Below are 16,330 nucleotides of genomic sequence, written 5' to 3'. Positions count from 1 at the left end.
GAGCATGTGTTATTGATTTCGAAAACAGTTGGGATCGACATCTACCGTTAGCAGAATTTTCCTACAACAACAGCTACCATTCAAGCATTGAGATGGTGCCATTTGAAGCACTTTATGGTAGAAAGTGCAGGTCTCCAATTTGTTGGAGTGAAGTGGGGGATAGACAGATTACGGGTCCAGAGATAATACAAGAAACTACCGAGAAGATCATCCAAATTCAACAACGGTTGAAAACCGCCCAAAGTCGACAAAAGAGCTACGCCGACATTAAAAGAAAAGATATAGAATTTGAAATTGGAGAGATGGTCATGCTTAAGGTTGCACCTTGGAAAGGCGTTGTTCGATTTGGTAAATGAGGTAAATTAAATCCAAGGTATATTGGACCATTCAAGATTATTGATCGTGTCGGACCAGTAGCTTACCGACTTGAGTTACCTCAACAACTCGCGACTGTACATAACACTTTCCACGTCTCGAATTTGAAGAAATGTTTTGCTAAAGAAGATATCACTATTCCGTTAGACGAAATCCAAATCAACGAAAAACTTCAATTCATCGAAGAACCCGTCGAAATAATGGATCGTGAGGTTAAAAGACTTAAACAAAACAAGATACCAATTGTTAAGGTTCGATGGAATGCTCGTAGAGGACCCGAGTTCACCTGGGAACGAGAAGATCAGATGAAGAAGAAATACCCGCACTTATTTCCAGAAGATACGTCAACACCTCCAACTGTTTAAAATTTCGGGACGAAATTTATTTAACGGGTAGGTACTGTAGTGACCCGAACTTTTCCATGTTTATATATATTAAATGAAATTGTTATTTACATGATTAAGTGTTTCCAACATGTTAAGTAATCAAACTTGTTAAGACTTGATTAATTGAAATAGGTTTCATATAGACAATTGACCACCCAAGTGGACCGGTGATTCACGAACGTTAAAACTTGTAAAAACTATATGATGACATATATATGGATATATATATAGTTAACATGATATTATGATAATTAAACATATCATTAAGTATATTAACAATGAACTACATATGTAAAAGTAAGACTACTAACTTAATGATTTTGAAACGAGACATATATGTAACGATTATCGTTGTAACGACATTTAATGTATATATATCATATTAAGAGATATTCATACATCATATTATCATGATAATATAATAATTTAAAATCTCATTTGATATTATAAACATTGGGTTAACAACATTTAACAAGATCGTTAACCTAAAGGTTCCAAAACAACACTTACATGTAACGACTAACGATGACTTAACGACTCAGTTAAAATGTATATACATGTAGTGTTTTAATATGTATTCATACACTTTTAAAAGACTTCAAGACACTTATCAAAATACTTCTACTTAACAAAAATGCTTACAATTACATCCTCGTTCAGTTTCATCAACAATTCTACTCGTATGCACCCGTATTCGTACTCGTACAATACACAGCTTTTAGATGTATGTACTATTGGTATATACACTCCAATAATCAGCTCTTAGCAGCCCATGTGAGTCACCTAACACATGTGGGAACCATCATTTGGAAACTAGCATGAAATATCTCATAAAATTACAAAAATATGAGTAATCATTCATGACTTATTTACATGAAAACAAAATTACATATCCTTTATATCTAATCCATACACCAACGACCAAAAACACCTACAAACACTTTCATTCTTCAATTTTCTTCATCTAATTGATCTCTCTCAAGTTCTATCTTCAAGTTCTAAGTGTTCTTCATAAATTCAACAAGTTCTAGTTACATAAAATCAAGAATACTTTCAAGTTTGCTAGCTCACTTCCAATCTTGTAAGGTGATCATCCAACCTCAAGAAATCTTTGTTTCTTACATTAGGTTATCATTCTAATACAAGGTAATAATCATATTCAAACTTTGGTTCAATTTCTATAACTATAACGATCTTATTTCAAGTGATGATCTTACTTGAACTTGTTTTCGTGTCATGATTCTGCTTCAAGAACTTCGAGCCATCCAAGGATCCGTTGAAGCTAGATCCATTTTTCTCTTTTCCAGTAGGTTTATCCAAGGAACTTAAGGTAGTAATGATGTTCATAACATCATTCAATTCATACATAAAAAGCTATCATATTCGAAGTGGTAAACTAGTAATCACTAGAACATAGTTTAGTTAATTCTAAACTTGTTCGCAAATAAAGTTAATACTTCTAACTATACTTTTAAAATCAACTATACACATGATCTATATCTATATGATATGCTAACTTAATGATTTAAAACCTGAAAACACGATAAACACCATAAAACCGGATTTACGCCGTCGTAGTTACAACCGGGGGCTGTTTTGGTTTGGATAATTAAAAACTATGAAAAACTTTGATTTAAAAGCTATACTTCTGGGAAAATTATTTTTCTTATGAACATGAAACCATATCCAAAAATCATGGTTAAAATCAAAGTGAAAGTATGTTTTTCAAAACAGTCATCAAGATGTCGTTCTTTCGACGGAAATGACTACCTCTTTCAAAAATGACTTGTAACTTGTATTTCAGACTATAAACCTATACCTTATCTGTTTAGTTTCATAAATTCAAGTTCAATACGAAACCGTGGCCGCTTAAATCACTCAAAACGGATTAGAAACGAAGAAATGGCGAGCAAAACAAAATTGGTAAAAACTACTCATATTAGCTACGTGAAATTTGGTAACAAATCTATTCCAACCATAACTTAATCAACTTGTATTGTATATTATGTAATCTTGAGATACCATAGACACGTATACAATGTTTCGACCTATCATGTCGACACATCTATATATATTTCGGAACAACCATAGACACTCTATATGTGAATGTTGGAGTTAGCTATACAGGGTTGAGGTTGATTCCAAAATATATATAGTTTGAGTTTTGATCAATACTGAGATATGTATACACTGGGTCGTGAATTGATTCAAGATAATATATATCGATTTATTTCTGTACATCTAATTGTGGACAACTAGTTGTAGGTTACTAACGAGGACAGCTGACTTAATGAACTTAAAACATCAAAATGTATTAAAAGTGTTGTAAATATATTTTGAACATACTTTGATATATATGTACATATTTGTTATAGGTTCGTGAATCGACCAGTGGCCAAGTCTTACTTCCCGACGAAGTAAAAATCTGTGAAAGTGAGTTATAGTCCCACTTTTAAAATCTAATATTTTTGGGATGAGAATACATGCAGGTTTTATAAATGATTTACAAAATAGACACAAGTACGTGAAACTACATTCTATGGTTGAATTATCGAAATCGAATATGCCCCTTTTTATTAAGTCTGGTAATCTAAGAATTAGGGAACAGACACCCTAATTGACGCGAATCCCAAAGATAGATCTATTGGGCCTAACAAACCCCATCCAAAGTACCGGATGCTTTAGTACTTCGAAATTTATATCATATCCGAAGGGTGTCCCGGAATGATGGGGATATTCTTAAATATGCATCTTGTTAATGTCGGTTACCAGGTGTTCACCATATGAATGATTTTTATCTCTATGTATGGGATGTATATTGAAATATGAAATCTTGTGGTCTATTGTTACAATTTGATATATATAGGTTAAACCTATAACTCACCAACATTTTTGTTGACGTTTAAAGCATGTTTATTCTCAGGTGAATATTAAGAGCTTCCGCTGTCGCATACTTAAATAAGGACAAGATTTGGAGTCCATGCTTGTATGATATTGTGTAAAAACTGCATTCAAGAAACTTATTTCGTTGTAACATATTTGTATTGTAAACCATTATGTAATAGTCGTGTGTAAACAGGATATTTTAGATTATCATTATTTGATAATCTACGTAAAGCTTTTTAAACCTTTATTGATGAAATAAAGGTTATGGTTTGTTTTAAAATGAATGCAGTCTTTGAAAAACGTCTCATATAGAGGTCAAAACCTCGCAACGAAATCAATTAATATGGAACGTTTTTAATCAATAAGAACGGGACATTTCACGTTGGAAGAAAGAATGGATAGGAGGTATTCCGAATTTCGGAGTAGCAGTGAAATGGAGCGTTGTCTTAAGAGTTTCATGAGGACTAAACCTCTGATGTACGATGGGAAACCGGATCCATTGGTAAGCACCACTTGGATCTCGGATGTCGAAGGGTGTTTCCGAACAAGTGAATGCCCTCCCGAGAAGAGGACAAGGCTCGCTACGAGCTTGTTGCGGGGTAGAGCAAAGGATTGGTTGGATGCTAAGATTGATCTTTTCGGTGGTGAACCATTTATGGCGTTATCATGGGATGAGTTTAAGAAGGAATTCTTCGAGGAGTTCCGAACTTCAGCCGATTTGTCGAAAATGCGTAATGAGTTGCGAAATTTGCAACAGGGTTCTATGGATTTGAATACTCTCAAGACAACCTTTATGGCGAAGGCTCGTTTTTGCCCGGAGTATTTGGGGAATGATCATTTGTTGATGTAAGATTTCTATCGGACTTTGAATGATGACCTGAAGAATAAAATTAGCCGGGGTCAAGCAAAATCATTTGCGGAGTTATTCGCCTTGGCTAGAGGTTTCGAGTCGTATTCACGATCCAAGAAGAGTGAACCTGCAAGTGAGAGAAGGGTTGTTTCGTATGGTTCTCCGAGTAAGAGGACTAAGGGTCCGAGTGTGAGCACGGGTGGTACACAGACTGGTATACCGGATTCTAGTGCGTCTAGATGTTACAATTGTGGCATGAGGGGTCACAATTCGTGGGAATGTTCGGTGCCAAGGGGTGATGGCATGGTGTGCTTCAATTGCCAAGAAGAAGGACATCGTAAGTCGGAATGTCCCAAGTTAGCGGGGACGGGTACGGCAAGGAGACGTTAAGGTACGTTTCATTTTAGTAAATATGTCCTTTGATTATTTATTAAGTGCCGTTTGAATTTGAGATTTATTAAATGCCTTGTGTTGTGCATATTGTTGTTATGGGTGACGTTCCTAATGGAAGTACCCTATGGTGACGTTTGATTGTCGGGCGAAGGGCATAAGACTTGGTGCAACCAAGCATTCCTTAGTATTTGGAAATGTTTCCACCAAGCCATGGAAATGGGTTTTGGTATCGGTTGTTAAGCGCGTGTTCGCTTTTGTGTTGAAATGGATGAACCGTGAGGTTCGTCGGGTGGTTGGAACCCTTGAGATCGAGTGTTTTGAATATCGATGTAGGTTGGTAATGGAGTCTTTATGACGCGACATTAGGTGCCTCTTTTATACCTACTAGCGTGGTGTTCGGCTCCGATTGTATTGTGGTTACATTGTACTTAGGGTACCGAGGTGAAATCTTTAAGTATATGAGTGACTAGGTGAAGTTGACAAACTATAGCAACTGGATGATTGCGAGGGTATAGTTTGTGTAATCGTGGTACACTTTTCGTTTAAAGTGTTTAAGGATAGGTTAAAATCCTTCGGATGCTCAGGGTTGGAGCAAGTTATGGTGATGGGTCGTGTGAGCCCAATTGTTGGTAAAGTCTACCTTTGGTAGCATTGTACGATTGTACGAGTTGTGGATATGGAACGTAGTTTCAAGTGGGGGAGTTGCACTTCCGCACGAGGAGGTTTTTAGTTTGAGACTTCGGATGATACTTTTGGTAGATCCAGAAGTTTGCGTTGGGACCTAGTTTTGGTCGATTTGTGGTAAAGTACAATTTTGGTTAAATTGTACTTATGGTTTTGGATGTAAGTTACCACCGAGGTGGTAATGTGGTAAATCTCGGTGAGAGATAAAGGACATGTTTGGCGAGCAAGGTGAAATCCCTGGGTTAAGGGATGTGCGTATTGGATTCTCTTCTAGAGAATTATTGTTTTGTACCTATGTTTGATATAGGTGGTTCTTGCTCGATTGTGGGAATGGTTAGTGGTATCCGTTAGGATTCACTATGGCGTGGCAGAGCGCGATGTTACGCTACTCGTTATTCGAGGCCAGAAGGGAGTTGATTGGTGAAGCATGACCTCCAGGGTCCGCTGACTTCATCATGGTATTGATTGATTGGTGAAGCATGACCTTCGGGGTCCGCTGACTTCATCATGGTAGTACGTGATTGGTGGAGCATGACTTTCGGGGTCCGCTGACTTCATCATGAGCGTGGTGTTATATCGGTGAAGCATGACTTTCGGGGTCCGCTGACTTCATCCGGTGTTGAGATTGGTGAAGCATGACCTTCGGGGTCCGCTGACTTCATCATGGTAGTGGATCGCGTGTGGTTTCAGATTCACGATGACGCGTGTGGTTTCGGTCATCTTATTGTGGAAGTGAATCTCGTGTAGTTCGGATTCACAAATGACTCGTGTGGTTTCAGTCATGGTATTGAGGAGTGAGTCTCGTGTAGTTCGGATTCACAAATGACTCGTGTAGTTCGGTCATTCCTCTGGGATAGTGACTCTCGTGTAGTTCGGATTCACTAAGGCGCGTGTAGTTCGGCCAATCCCGATTGTTGTTGAGGTGAAGGTAGTGAGTCGCGTGTGGTTTCGGATTCACTAAGGCGCGTGTAGTTTTCGGCCAGCCTTCGTGTTGTGTGATCTATCGGTTGTTTTATACACCGATGGTGGGGTCGTAAGGACCATGATGTTGATCTGTTGGTTGTTTTATACACCAATGGTGGGGTCGTAAGGGCCGTGTTGTGTGATCGATCGGTTGTTTTATACACCAATGGTGGGGTCGTAAGGACCATGTCGTTTGATCTATTGGTTATTTTATACGCCAATGGTGGGGTCGTGAGGACCATGTTGTATGATTAGTGATGCGATAGCCTTGTTTCGCTCACATGATGTTACGGATGTGACGATAGTTGATTTTGTACACCTTGGGATTTGCGTTTCCATAGTCGTTTTGGGCGCTATCGGCTCTAGCCGTTGGATTATGATGTTACGGTAGTTGCGTATGGGTCGTATTGCGCACTACAAGGGATGTTTAGTGGTAAGTGTTATCCGTAAGGATTTACTTCTTCTCAGTCTTCGTCGGTTTAGATGGTTAACCTTAAGTTTGGTATGTGGTTACTTTAGCATCGTACTTGGTAATGGTATACTGGGGGTTGATATCTCGGTTAGAGATTGGATGAGTTTTTTCGATGTGAAGGAATGAGCAGGGTTTTAGTGCTCGGATTGTAGACTTGATAAATCGAGGGTGACGATTTAGTTGTTAAAGGTAAGTGGGGAAGAATTGTCTAGGAAAGTTCGGATTGGGACTTATGTTTGAGGACCGTAGAGTGTGGTCCATTTGGTTAAGTGGTGAAGATCACGAGGACGTGATCGATTTTAAGTGGGGGAGAGTTGTAAGACCTGGATTCTGATTCTGCCCAGTCGCGCGCCGCGCGGGGTTATGGCGCGCCGCGCCATATGTCGCTGGCAGACCCCTTTTGCTATTTTAGAGTTTTTAAAAGGGCATTTTGGTCTTTTCGCATTTAAGCCAGATTTGGGGACTTAACCTCATCCACCCATTTCATTTATTCTTTTCTTTTTCCTTTTCTTTTCATATTTCTCTCAAGAACTCAAACACCCATTTGATTCAAAAGGATTTTTGGAAAGGAAGAAGCGGGTTTTGATCTTTGGCGTAGTAGACAAGTTTGTTCTCCTCGTTCTTAGCTACGCGGTGATACTATTGGTAAGCTCTAACTCCGAATTTCGTTTTTGTGTTCATCATTCAAATTTGGGGCTTTTGATTGTATGATTCATAGATGGAACCCATTTAGTTGTTAATTGAAGATTAACACCAAGATTCGGGTTTATAAGTGTTAAAAGGTGGGTTTTGGGTTGGTTAATGATTTAACCATGTTTAAGACTTGAGAATGGTGTATAATCACTAGTATTAGTGATTATTGATGTATTGGAGACCTTTAGGGTTCTTGTGGTTGACTAATTTTGACTAGAGTCAAAGTTAGGGTTTGTTGATGATTATGACCCGAATGTCGATTCGATGAGGTTTATAAACCTAAAATGGATTAAGTTGAAGTATAAAACCGAGTTAAATATGTTTTGGTGTCAAAACTTGTAATTGGTGAGATTTTGACTTTATGGGTCAAAATTAGGGTTTATGGGCGATTTTGAGAACGATAAGTGTTTAACACTTGTGTTCGGGTTTACTTGGCATATTAGGACCATTATCACTTGTGTTAGTGATTATTAGTTAGTTTGGGCACGGTTTGTGCTTGAAAGTGCAATTGGGTCGAAATTGCACTAAGTGTCGAATTGGGTTGGTTTGTAAATCCATCCTAATTGTGTTGTGGTATTTATGATAATGGAATAGGTACATTCCTTCTGCGAGTTGCGTATTATTCGGAAGCGTTCATCGAGGCGACAAGGTGAGTGTTTATATCCTATGTACATATGTATGTGTAGGATAGGTGCGGGTCGGGTGAAGTGGTTCTCGGTTTTAGAGCTCACTTCACATATAAGTGGATTTGATGGACTTGTGTGTAGGTCCAATTGGCACGGTTGTGCGTTTTGGTTAACCTCCTTTTGGCGAGGTGTACACTTGTGTGTACGTTATCACATGTATTGTGATGTGGTTTTGGATAACCCCGATGCGGTGGATTTTATAATCCCGTGACCGTGGGTTTTAGTATTGGAGAAGTGAATCGCGTGTAGTTCGGATTCATGATGACGCGTGTAGTTCGGTCATCTTATTGAGGTAGTAATCTCGTGAGGTTTCGGATTACTGAGGCTCGTGTAGTTCGGCCAACCTTGATGTTGTCCTTGAAGATGGTAATCTCGTGTGGTTTCGGATTACTATGGCTCGTGTAGTTCGGCCAATCTTCCTTGTGGTGTTTTGGTATTCGGTAATGGGTTAAGGGGTTAACCTTATTCGTTATATATTGTTCTATATATATTAATGTATCGTTGTGTTGTAGCTAACCCTCCGGGTGTAGTTTATTGGCGTTGTTCACATCGTCGTTGGTGAACTTATACTTTGTTGATATCTTTAGCTTGTTGCTTAGAGATCGTACGGTATGCTTAGTGTAGTTGCCTTATACATGGATGCTTCGGTATGCGGTATTTGATATTTGTGTGGCGTGTCCATTTTATACATATATATGTATGTAGTATGTTATCACTCACTAAGCGTTAGCTTACCCTCTCATTGTTGACTTTTTATAGATTTGCATGGATGCGGTGGCTCGGGTAAGCGGAGACTAGTAGACTTGCGTAGTTGCTTTAGAAGGCTCGTTTTTGGATTGATTAGGATTGGGTAGCGTATCCCCAATCGCCATGCTCGGCTTTGTTTTGTATTAAAAGTCTTGTGGTCGAAAACTTGTATTTTGTACTTAAAGGGGTAATTTGGGCATATGTGGGCCCGGTGTCGTAAAACCCTTTTTATTAATGGAACGTGTTAGTTTTACATATTTGAACATGTGATTAAAAGCGTTTTGTCTAATTTCATCGGGAAGTGGCCAAACATTTTCGCGTATTTAACTTTTTGGGACAGCAGCCTGTCCAGGCCCTTCTGCGCGCCGCGCGGGGCCTTGGCGCGCCGCGCCAATAGCTGATCAAAGAATTTTTTTTTTTTTTTATCTTACGTTTTTGGTTGGCTAAAGGGTTGGGTTGTTACATGTATACATGTACGAGAAACGATTTTGAATAGATATTTTAATTCTTCAAGTCAACTTCGGTTTACTTGGATTGAAATCCTATTTTAATCTTTAATTTCATAATTTTTCTGTTAACTCCACATTTTTGAAACTGTAATCATTTCTAGTCGATTTGCTATTCAGTTCAATCTATGTGTGTATGCACGTTGAATCAATCAAATTTATATACGCTGCTTTACAACAGTTTATTATTAGAAAGTATACACTATGACTAAAACAGAGAAAGTTTTAGCTTTGTTATTGGTATTGGTTTTGTTTATTTTTTGATATAAAATGTATTGTATTATGATATTATATAAGCTTATTTTATTTTCTAAAATTTGTATATATGTTCGATTATATATATTATTTTAGTATGATTTACAAAGTTAATAATATAATGTTTATTTATATCGTGAGAAAAAAGAAAAAAAATCGATGTGGAAGTTAATTTAGTTTTAACCGAAACCAAACCTAATTCAAATTTGGTTTTCGGTTCGATTTTGGTTTTGATTTTGATATTTGAATTTGGTTTCGGTTTGGTTTTTGGTTTTAATTTTTAGAATTTCAAAACAGAAAAAACCGAACCGAATAAACCGAAAAACCGAAAACCGAACCAATGAACACCCCTACTATAAACCCTAATATCTAAACCCTAATATCTAAACCCCAATAGCTAAAACCTCAATATACGCTCGAAAAACTCGATAATTGTTATATATTACTTCTTCGAGCGTTTTACCGCCAAAATAAAAACATTTATCACAAAGTGTCTCTACTAAATGTTCATTTTTTCATCTCATCTATAATGTTCGTGAACAAAGTTTTTTCAAAAAACGAAAAAAAAAAAAGTTTTTGCTTCCCCCCGCTTCCCCCGATTGGTTACTTCCTTCTTGATCCTACCACTATATATATATATATATATATATATATATATATATATATATATATATATATATATATATATATATATATATATATATATATATGAAGAGTGAGGAAATCACTAATAACGATACCTCTTTTGCATCTTTCCGAGGAATTCCTTCTCGCAGGCCAACAATTCTCTCAACGACATCAGGCTGCAATGGCTTAAGTTAGCACCTTATATCCACACATACATTTATTTATAAAAACTGAACATTATTAAAAACAAGAGTGACTTTTATGGTGACCTCTTGTTAGAAAATGATTCGACATGTCCTGTTAGAAATTTGGTAGTTCAAATGAAATATTATCCAGCCCAGATTTTGAGTTTTCAAGGGATAAAAGTGTGGTTTAGAGGTTTTGAAAGAAAAGCTTGTTAAGGGCCCAAACGATGATGTTGGTGACGGTTATAATGGAGTTTTGGAGTCAAATGATGATAACATACCATTTGCGGAAAGACCGGCTCAGCTCGTTTGAAGAAGGAGAAAAAGAAAAAGAAAGAAGAAATGTTGGAAAGAAATAAGGCGATCGAGGTTTCAACATCGGGTGCTTATAAACTTAAAGATAACATCGACGACTTGAATTACGGCGACACAATTCAAAACTTGTTTATAGGCTCTCAAGATGAAAGAGATGGTGGCTCATCCACAATTGAGAAAGGAAATATGTCCGTGGAGGATCTCATGGCATTCGACGTTATGATGACAAGGTTGGCCGGGGACAGTGCACCGGGTGATGGATCCACTAACGTGTTATCTTACAAGATTGAGAACCGATCCAGGAAAAATTCTCTAAAAGAGACGGTTAATGGGAAACTGAAAAGGGCGGGTCCTCGAGGTTAATTGTTATGGTCCGTCTTGTTTTCTTCGGATGCTTTCGTTCGTTACGTTCGTTGTTTTTCATCTATTATTCGGTTTTTTTCTTTAATTAATATGTTTGCATTTTTTCGGATGTTAAGAAGGCTCGCATATAGATACTTTTGTTAGTTGGTTGCTTTGTAGGCGCGAGCGAGCCTTCTATTTTTCCTCTAATCCTTTTGTATTCTCTGTTGAGAGTGTTTTCCTTTGGAAAACGATCTCGTTTCTATATGAGTATTTGTTTTTTCGCCAAAAGAAAAAGAAAAAAAAAAAACAAGAGTGACTTACAGGGCAATCAGGTTGATGTTCAAGAATATTTGTGTAAACAAGAGTGAACATATATGGGCTTTCAGCCGATGCAAGCTCTCTCAAGTCGACTAGTATCTTAGCCTGTTTTCAACTTTCTGCACGTACCAAACCATACATTTAAAATCCAGAAGCAACTTCTGCGATTGGAGATAGTATAGACTGAACCTCCTATATCATTTTTTTAAGTATAGATATATTACTGAATCAATGCAATTTTTGGAATCATACTTACAGCTAACTATATATTATATTTTGAAAAAGGTGTCTCTGGTCAACCCAAACTGCTTCGACCCGAAAAGTATACTATTTGACCAGTTATCCCCCATCCATTTTCAACCATTACTACATAATAGGAATATATATATGTTCTCGAAAATGACTCATCATATTATCAGCTACCTAACCAAGATTTTTATATATCAGGGTAAGTAATTTACATTAACACTTATGTATTCACTGAAGAAATCCTTAAGAACCTCTTCATCAAGTCTCATCCGATAAAAAATTTCTTCCTTGATGTAATTTTTCTACAACACATCATGCATTTCGTTTCAGTTGGCATCCTAAATAAAAGTAAGCTACAAAGTACTTCCAGTCATGCATCATGTCTTAATTATTACATGAAAGATTGTACATATGAAACCTGAGACAAAAGATGGTCAATGGTCAACATAAACAATGACCGTTTCTTCCAGGCAAGACTCAACATATCCCCCGCCTGACAATAATTGAAATCATAACAATAACAAATTAATTAATCCCCAATTTAAAAGACAGAAATATTACTGAACTATAAAGATATTGATTAATGCCCAAGCTTCAAAAACTTACATCTTCACATCAGTAAAGTAATCACCGAAAGTTGCGACTAGGTACTCAGTAACCTGCCCTTCACTTCATTCTGTATGTATGATGCACCAAGTAGATAATGAGGGAGCCCCAAAGAAGCAATTGTAACTTTGTCATTTAAAAAAAGTACAAAAAACGTCATCATTCTCATCTCGTCCTCACGCCATATCATACAAGAGATGTAAAACTCATATAGATCAAAACCCAACTCATCAATAAGCTTGTATTATATGCTCAAATGGTATACTGAGGTGCTCCAAGTCTTTTAAGGTGTAGTCATGTGTATGTGAAATGATGAAGATAGAGATTAATGGAGAATGAAGGAAGAAAAAATAGTTCAAAGAGATTAGGTGCAAAAGAGATATGAATCAAAAGATGGAAGGCTGAACTTTTAGATGCGAGTTACTTGTACAGTTGTACGTGTACGTACGTTTTTAGTGGAAATTGTTTAACCCCCCAGATGATGTGTCATCTGGATACTAAGCTAACCACCTGTGAAACAAGAATATTTCCATTTTGACCGGAATGGACAGAGAAAGGTTCAAAACAAGCATTCGACAATATTCATTTTCATTTGTTACAGTGATCCACCTATGACAGCACTTCTTTACCTGGACTAGTCGTCGTATCAGCGCCACATCAGCACTTCTTTACCGGGATTAAACACATGACTAAACACTACCAACCATGACATATTTTTCCAAGATGCGTTTCATGATCATCTCAATCGACAACTCAACAAGTGAGCTAGATAATCCCAAGTTTAGCATAGCTTTACTAGTTCACTACGTACCATATACATCCCGGTACAATTAGTTTTAAAGTTTTTACCGGTTTACTTGTGTTTCGATTTTCTAAGTCATGATACACAAACATATACATGACGAGCCAAATTTAGGGGCCAATTCTAAAAGCACTCTCTTACCAATTAGGTGGCTGTTTTTTTTTCTTCTTATCATGCAACTCAAATTTGGATCCCATTAATTAATGGGCAAAAACATCGGACACTTCAACTACTATGTTTCAGCCCAGCTTCTTTCACAGCTCGTTGTTGATATTTTCAGTTGGGTTAATAGCCCAAAACCTAAGCAGATATGAAGAACATAGTCCCCATTGGCCCACTATTACATAAATTGATGCTTTTGCATGGGTCAAAGAGACTGAGTCAAAAGGCAGTGGGAGAAAGGCCAAGAAGAAGAAATTAATTGTTCCCTGACACCTCCGCTTGGAGTTGGTAAAGACACCTGTCCTCTTCTACATTCCAAATTACCTTTTTTATATTCTTCTCTATCCACTATTTTTTTACTAAATATTCTGATTAATTTCGATCTGTGGCTAAAATTTTAATTCCACCCTATGACATGTTTAATACTAATATATGATTATTACATTTTTAATTATTATTATTTATTTAAGTTTAAGAAAGTTATGTCGTCGTTTCGCTTGTTACAATGACTTTAAATGTGCCGTTTTAAACTGTAGTATAAAAGTAATTGTAAGTTTTAGTTTTTCTTTTCTTGTTTTATTTAAATTTAATCATATCTATTTGCTGTAGTAGTAGTTGTTTTATCATATCTGTTAGAGTTTTTTTTTTACTAAACTATCTCAGTATACAATTAAAGTGTCTCTCAAGTTCAAACTTTACTAATAGCACAATGAAATGATGAATATGAAAATTGTCTAAAGCACTTGAGATAACTCGATACGACCTTATTTGAGAAAGAATATTCGACATTTTCACGGTACACATGAAAAAGTTTAGACATTTATTATATTTTACTAATCAATAATATGTTTCTCATGTACGGAAAAATGAAATAAAAGGGTATTATATATGTTTGTCTCATTAATTCTTGTATTGTGTAAAAGTTATTTCCCAAGAAGAAAATTCCACCAACCCATGCATTGAATATCACTACACTACTATTCATGGAACTCAGCTTTAAATACATAAAAACAATATTCTTAATAAATGTTATGCCCATTTCTAACCTAACCTTCATCTCCTTCATCTTCCTAATTCCCTTTTGACTTCAAGAAAGTTTTAACAAAATCAATCAAGCATAACAAGATAGTTGTCACTAGCCTCAAAGTAACAAATTTCCTTATGTGTTTTAAGGTTGTTAATTGTTAAATAATACAATATAAATAGAATAAAATGGTTGAGGAAAGAAGTGAAGTTGTGTATGATATTGGTTATGGTTATAGTAACCCATGTAGGTATTTACAAGAAGCTTTTAAAGGTTTTTTGAAGTGTTTGGGACTATATACTGAACAAAAAGAAAAAGATGGTGATGGCAACGACGACGGTGGCGATGACATCAGTGGTGATGGTGGCGGCGACGGTAGAGAGGTGGATGATCCGTCGATCATGGATCCTATCGATGAACCCATTTCTTCAGCAACTGTAAGTTACAATTTAACAACAAAATTTGCTTACGTTATTACCAAAATATTGTTGTTTTCATAACGTAATATGTTGTTACTATCAATTCTGTTTGTTATAATATAATTTAATTTAATATGTTATCATTTATCAAATTAAAGTGATCAAAGAACAGTTTTAATGTTTGTAACATGTGTATGTTTTTTTAAAGTGAGAAACGTGGGTCATGGTTACAACCCCTTCTCATTGATATATAATTTGATACAACAAAACTCAGTTTTGGTGCATATGTTTTTGTAGAATATTTCTAAAGTTAAACATATTTTATCAGTCTAAGAAATATAACCCATCTTATTGAAGGTTGTATCAAATCAATATCTTAATTTCTAGCGTAACTCATAATATATTTGTTTTTCGTTCTCTAATAATCGTTTGTAAGTGGTATTTTAATTTTAATATAGTATACCAAACTTAAAGCGAACAATTTACAAACTGTTTTGGTAGTAAAATTATTCGTGTTTGTTCATTTTGTTATATAAACGAAAATGAACAAAATTTTATGTTTTGTTTAACAATATGAACTAACATGAACATATGTTTGTTTACTAGTAGTTTAATTTAAATAAATCGATCCATATTTGTACATCATATCTTTTATTTGTGTGTGTCTAATATATATACATGTTCCTTGTCTAGATTCGTTTGGTTCGTATAATTTCATTTAGCATATTAACAAACACATGCATTTAACTACATACTCAATCGACCAAAAGGCCATTGGTCCGACGTTATCGTGGTGACCCTTTTAACCAAGAAGTTGAGGGTTCAAGTCCCGTTGTGAACATATTTTGTGGATTATTGTAAATATTTGTGTAAAGTGTGTGTGATTTTATCTTTAAAAAAAATTTGTGAATTATTGTAAATATTTGTGTAAAGTGTGAGTAATTGTCTTAAAAAAAAAAAAAAAAAAAAAAAAAAAAAAAAAAAAAAAAACTATATACGCATTTGTTTGCATTTTTTTTCCTCACGCATATACAAGGTATCTAATATGTATGTGCACAAATTACCGTAACTTTTATAATTTTTAATATTAATATTAATTATTTTGACATTGACATTTATATAGACGACGTTGGTGCAGGGGATTGTGACAAGACGCGTGCCACCAAGACGTCCGATTAGCTCCGGAGGACCTGGCCAAACTAACTAGTCAAACTTCTAGTCTAGTCTAGGATTATTATAATATGTCAAATTAGGATGTTTATTATTGTATCTGAGTTGCCAATGAATGAATTATTATTAAATACTGTTTAGTAGTATCGGACTCCTTTAAACCATTAATAAAGCAGTGTTTTGGGTAATAATATTATGGATGTAAACTAAAA

The 16,330-nt window shown here is 35.9% G+C and overlaps 1 protein-coding gene across 2 annotated transcripts; it reads left to right on the top strand.

The window, feature by feature from the left end:
- The first annotated feature begins 14,465 nt into the window (after positions 1-14,465).
- Positions 14,466-16,276, top strand: LOC139858887 (uncharacterized). 2 transcript variants are annotated; one of them, XM_071847725.1, is made up of 2 exons: positions 14,466-14,966; positions 16,072-16,276. In XM_071847725.1, exons 1-2 carry the CDS (start codon positions 14,718-14,720, stop codon positions 16,153-16,155), a joined length of 333 nt encoding a protein of 110 aa, XP_071703826.1. In that variant the 5' UTR covers positions 14,466-14,717; the 3' UTR covers positions 16,156-16,276. The 2 variants fall into 2 exon arrangements, with proteins under 2 accessions (XP_071703826.1, XP_071703827.1); XM_071847726.1 differs by having other exon boundaries at positions 14,469-14,966; positions 16,087-16,276.
- The last annotated feature ends 54 nt before the right edge of the window (positions 16,277-16,330 follow it).

The sequence above is a fragment of the Rutidosis leptorrhynchoides genome, chromosome 7, assembly GCF_046630445.1.
Source record: "Rutidosis leptorrhynchoides isolate AG116_Rl617_1_P2 chromosome 7, CSIRO_AGI_Rlap_v1, whole genome shotgun sequence".
Classification (NCBI taxonomy): domain Eukaryota; kingdom Viridiplantae; phylum Streptophyta; class Magnoliopsida; order Asterales; family Asteraceae; genus Rutidosis; species Rutidosis leptorrhynchoides.
The sequence above is the reverse complement of the archived record's forward strand: the minus strand, read 5'-3'. Positions and strand labels throughout refer to the sequence as shown.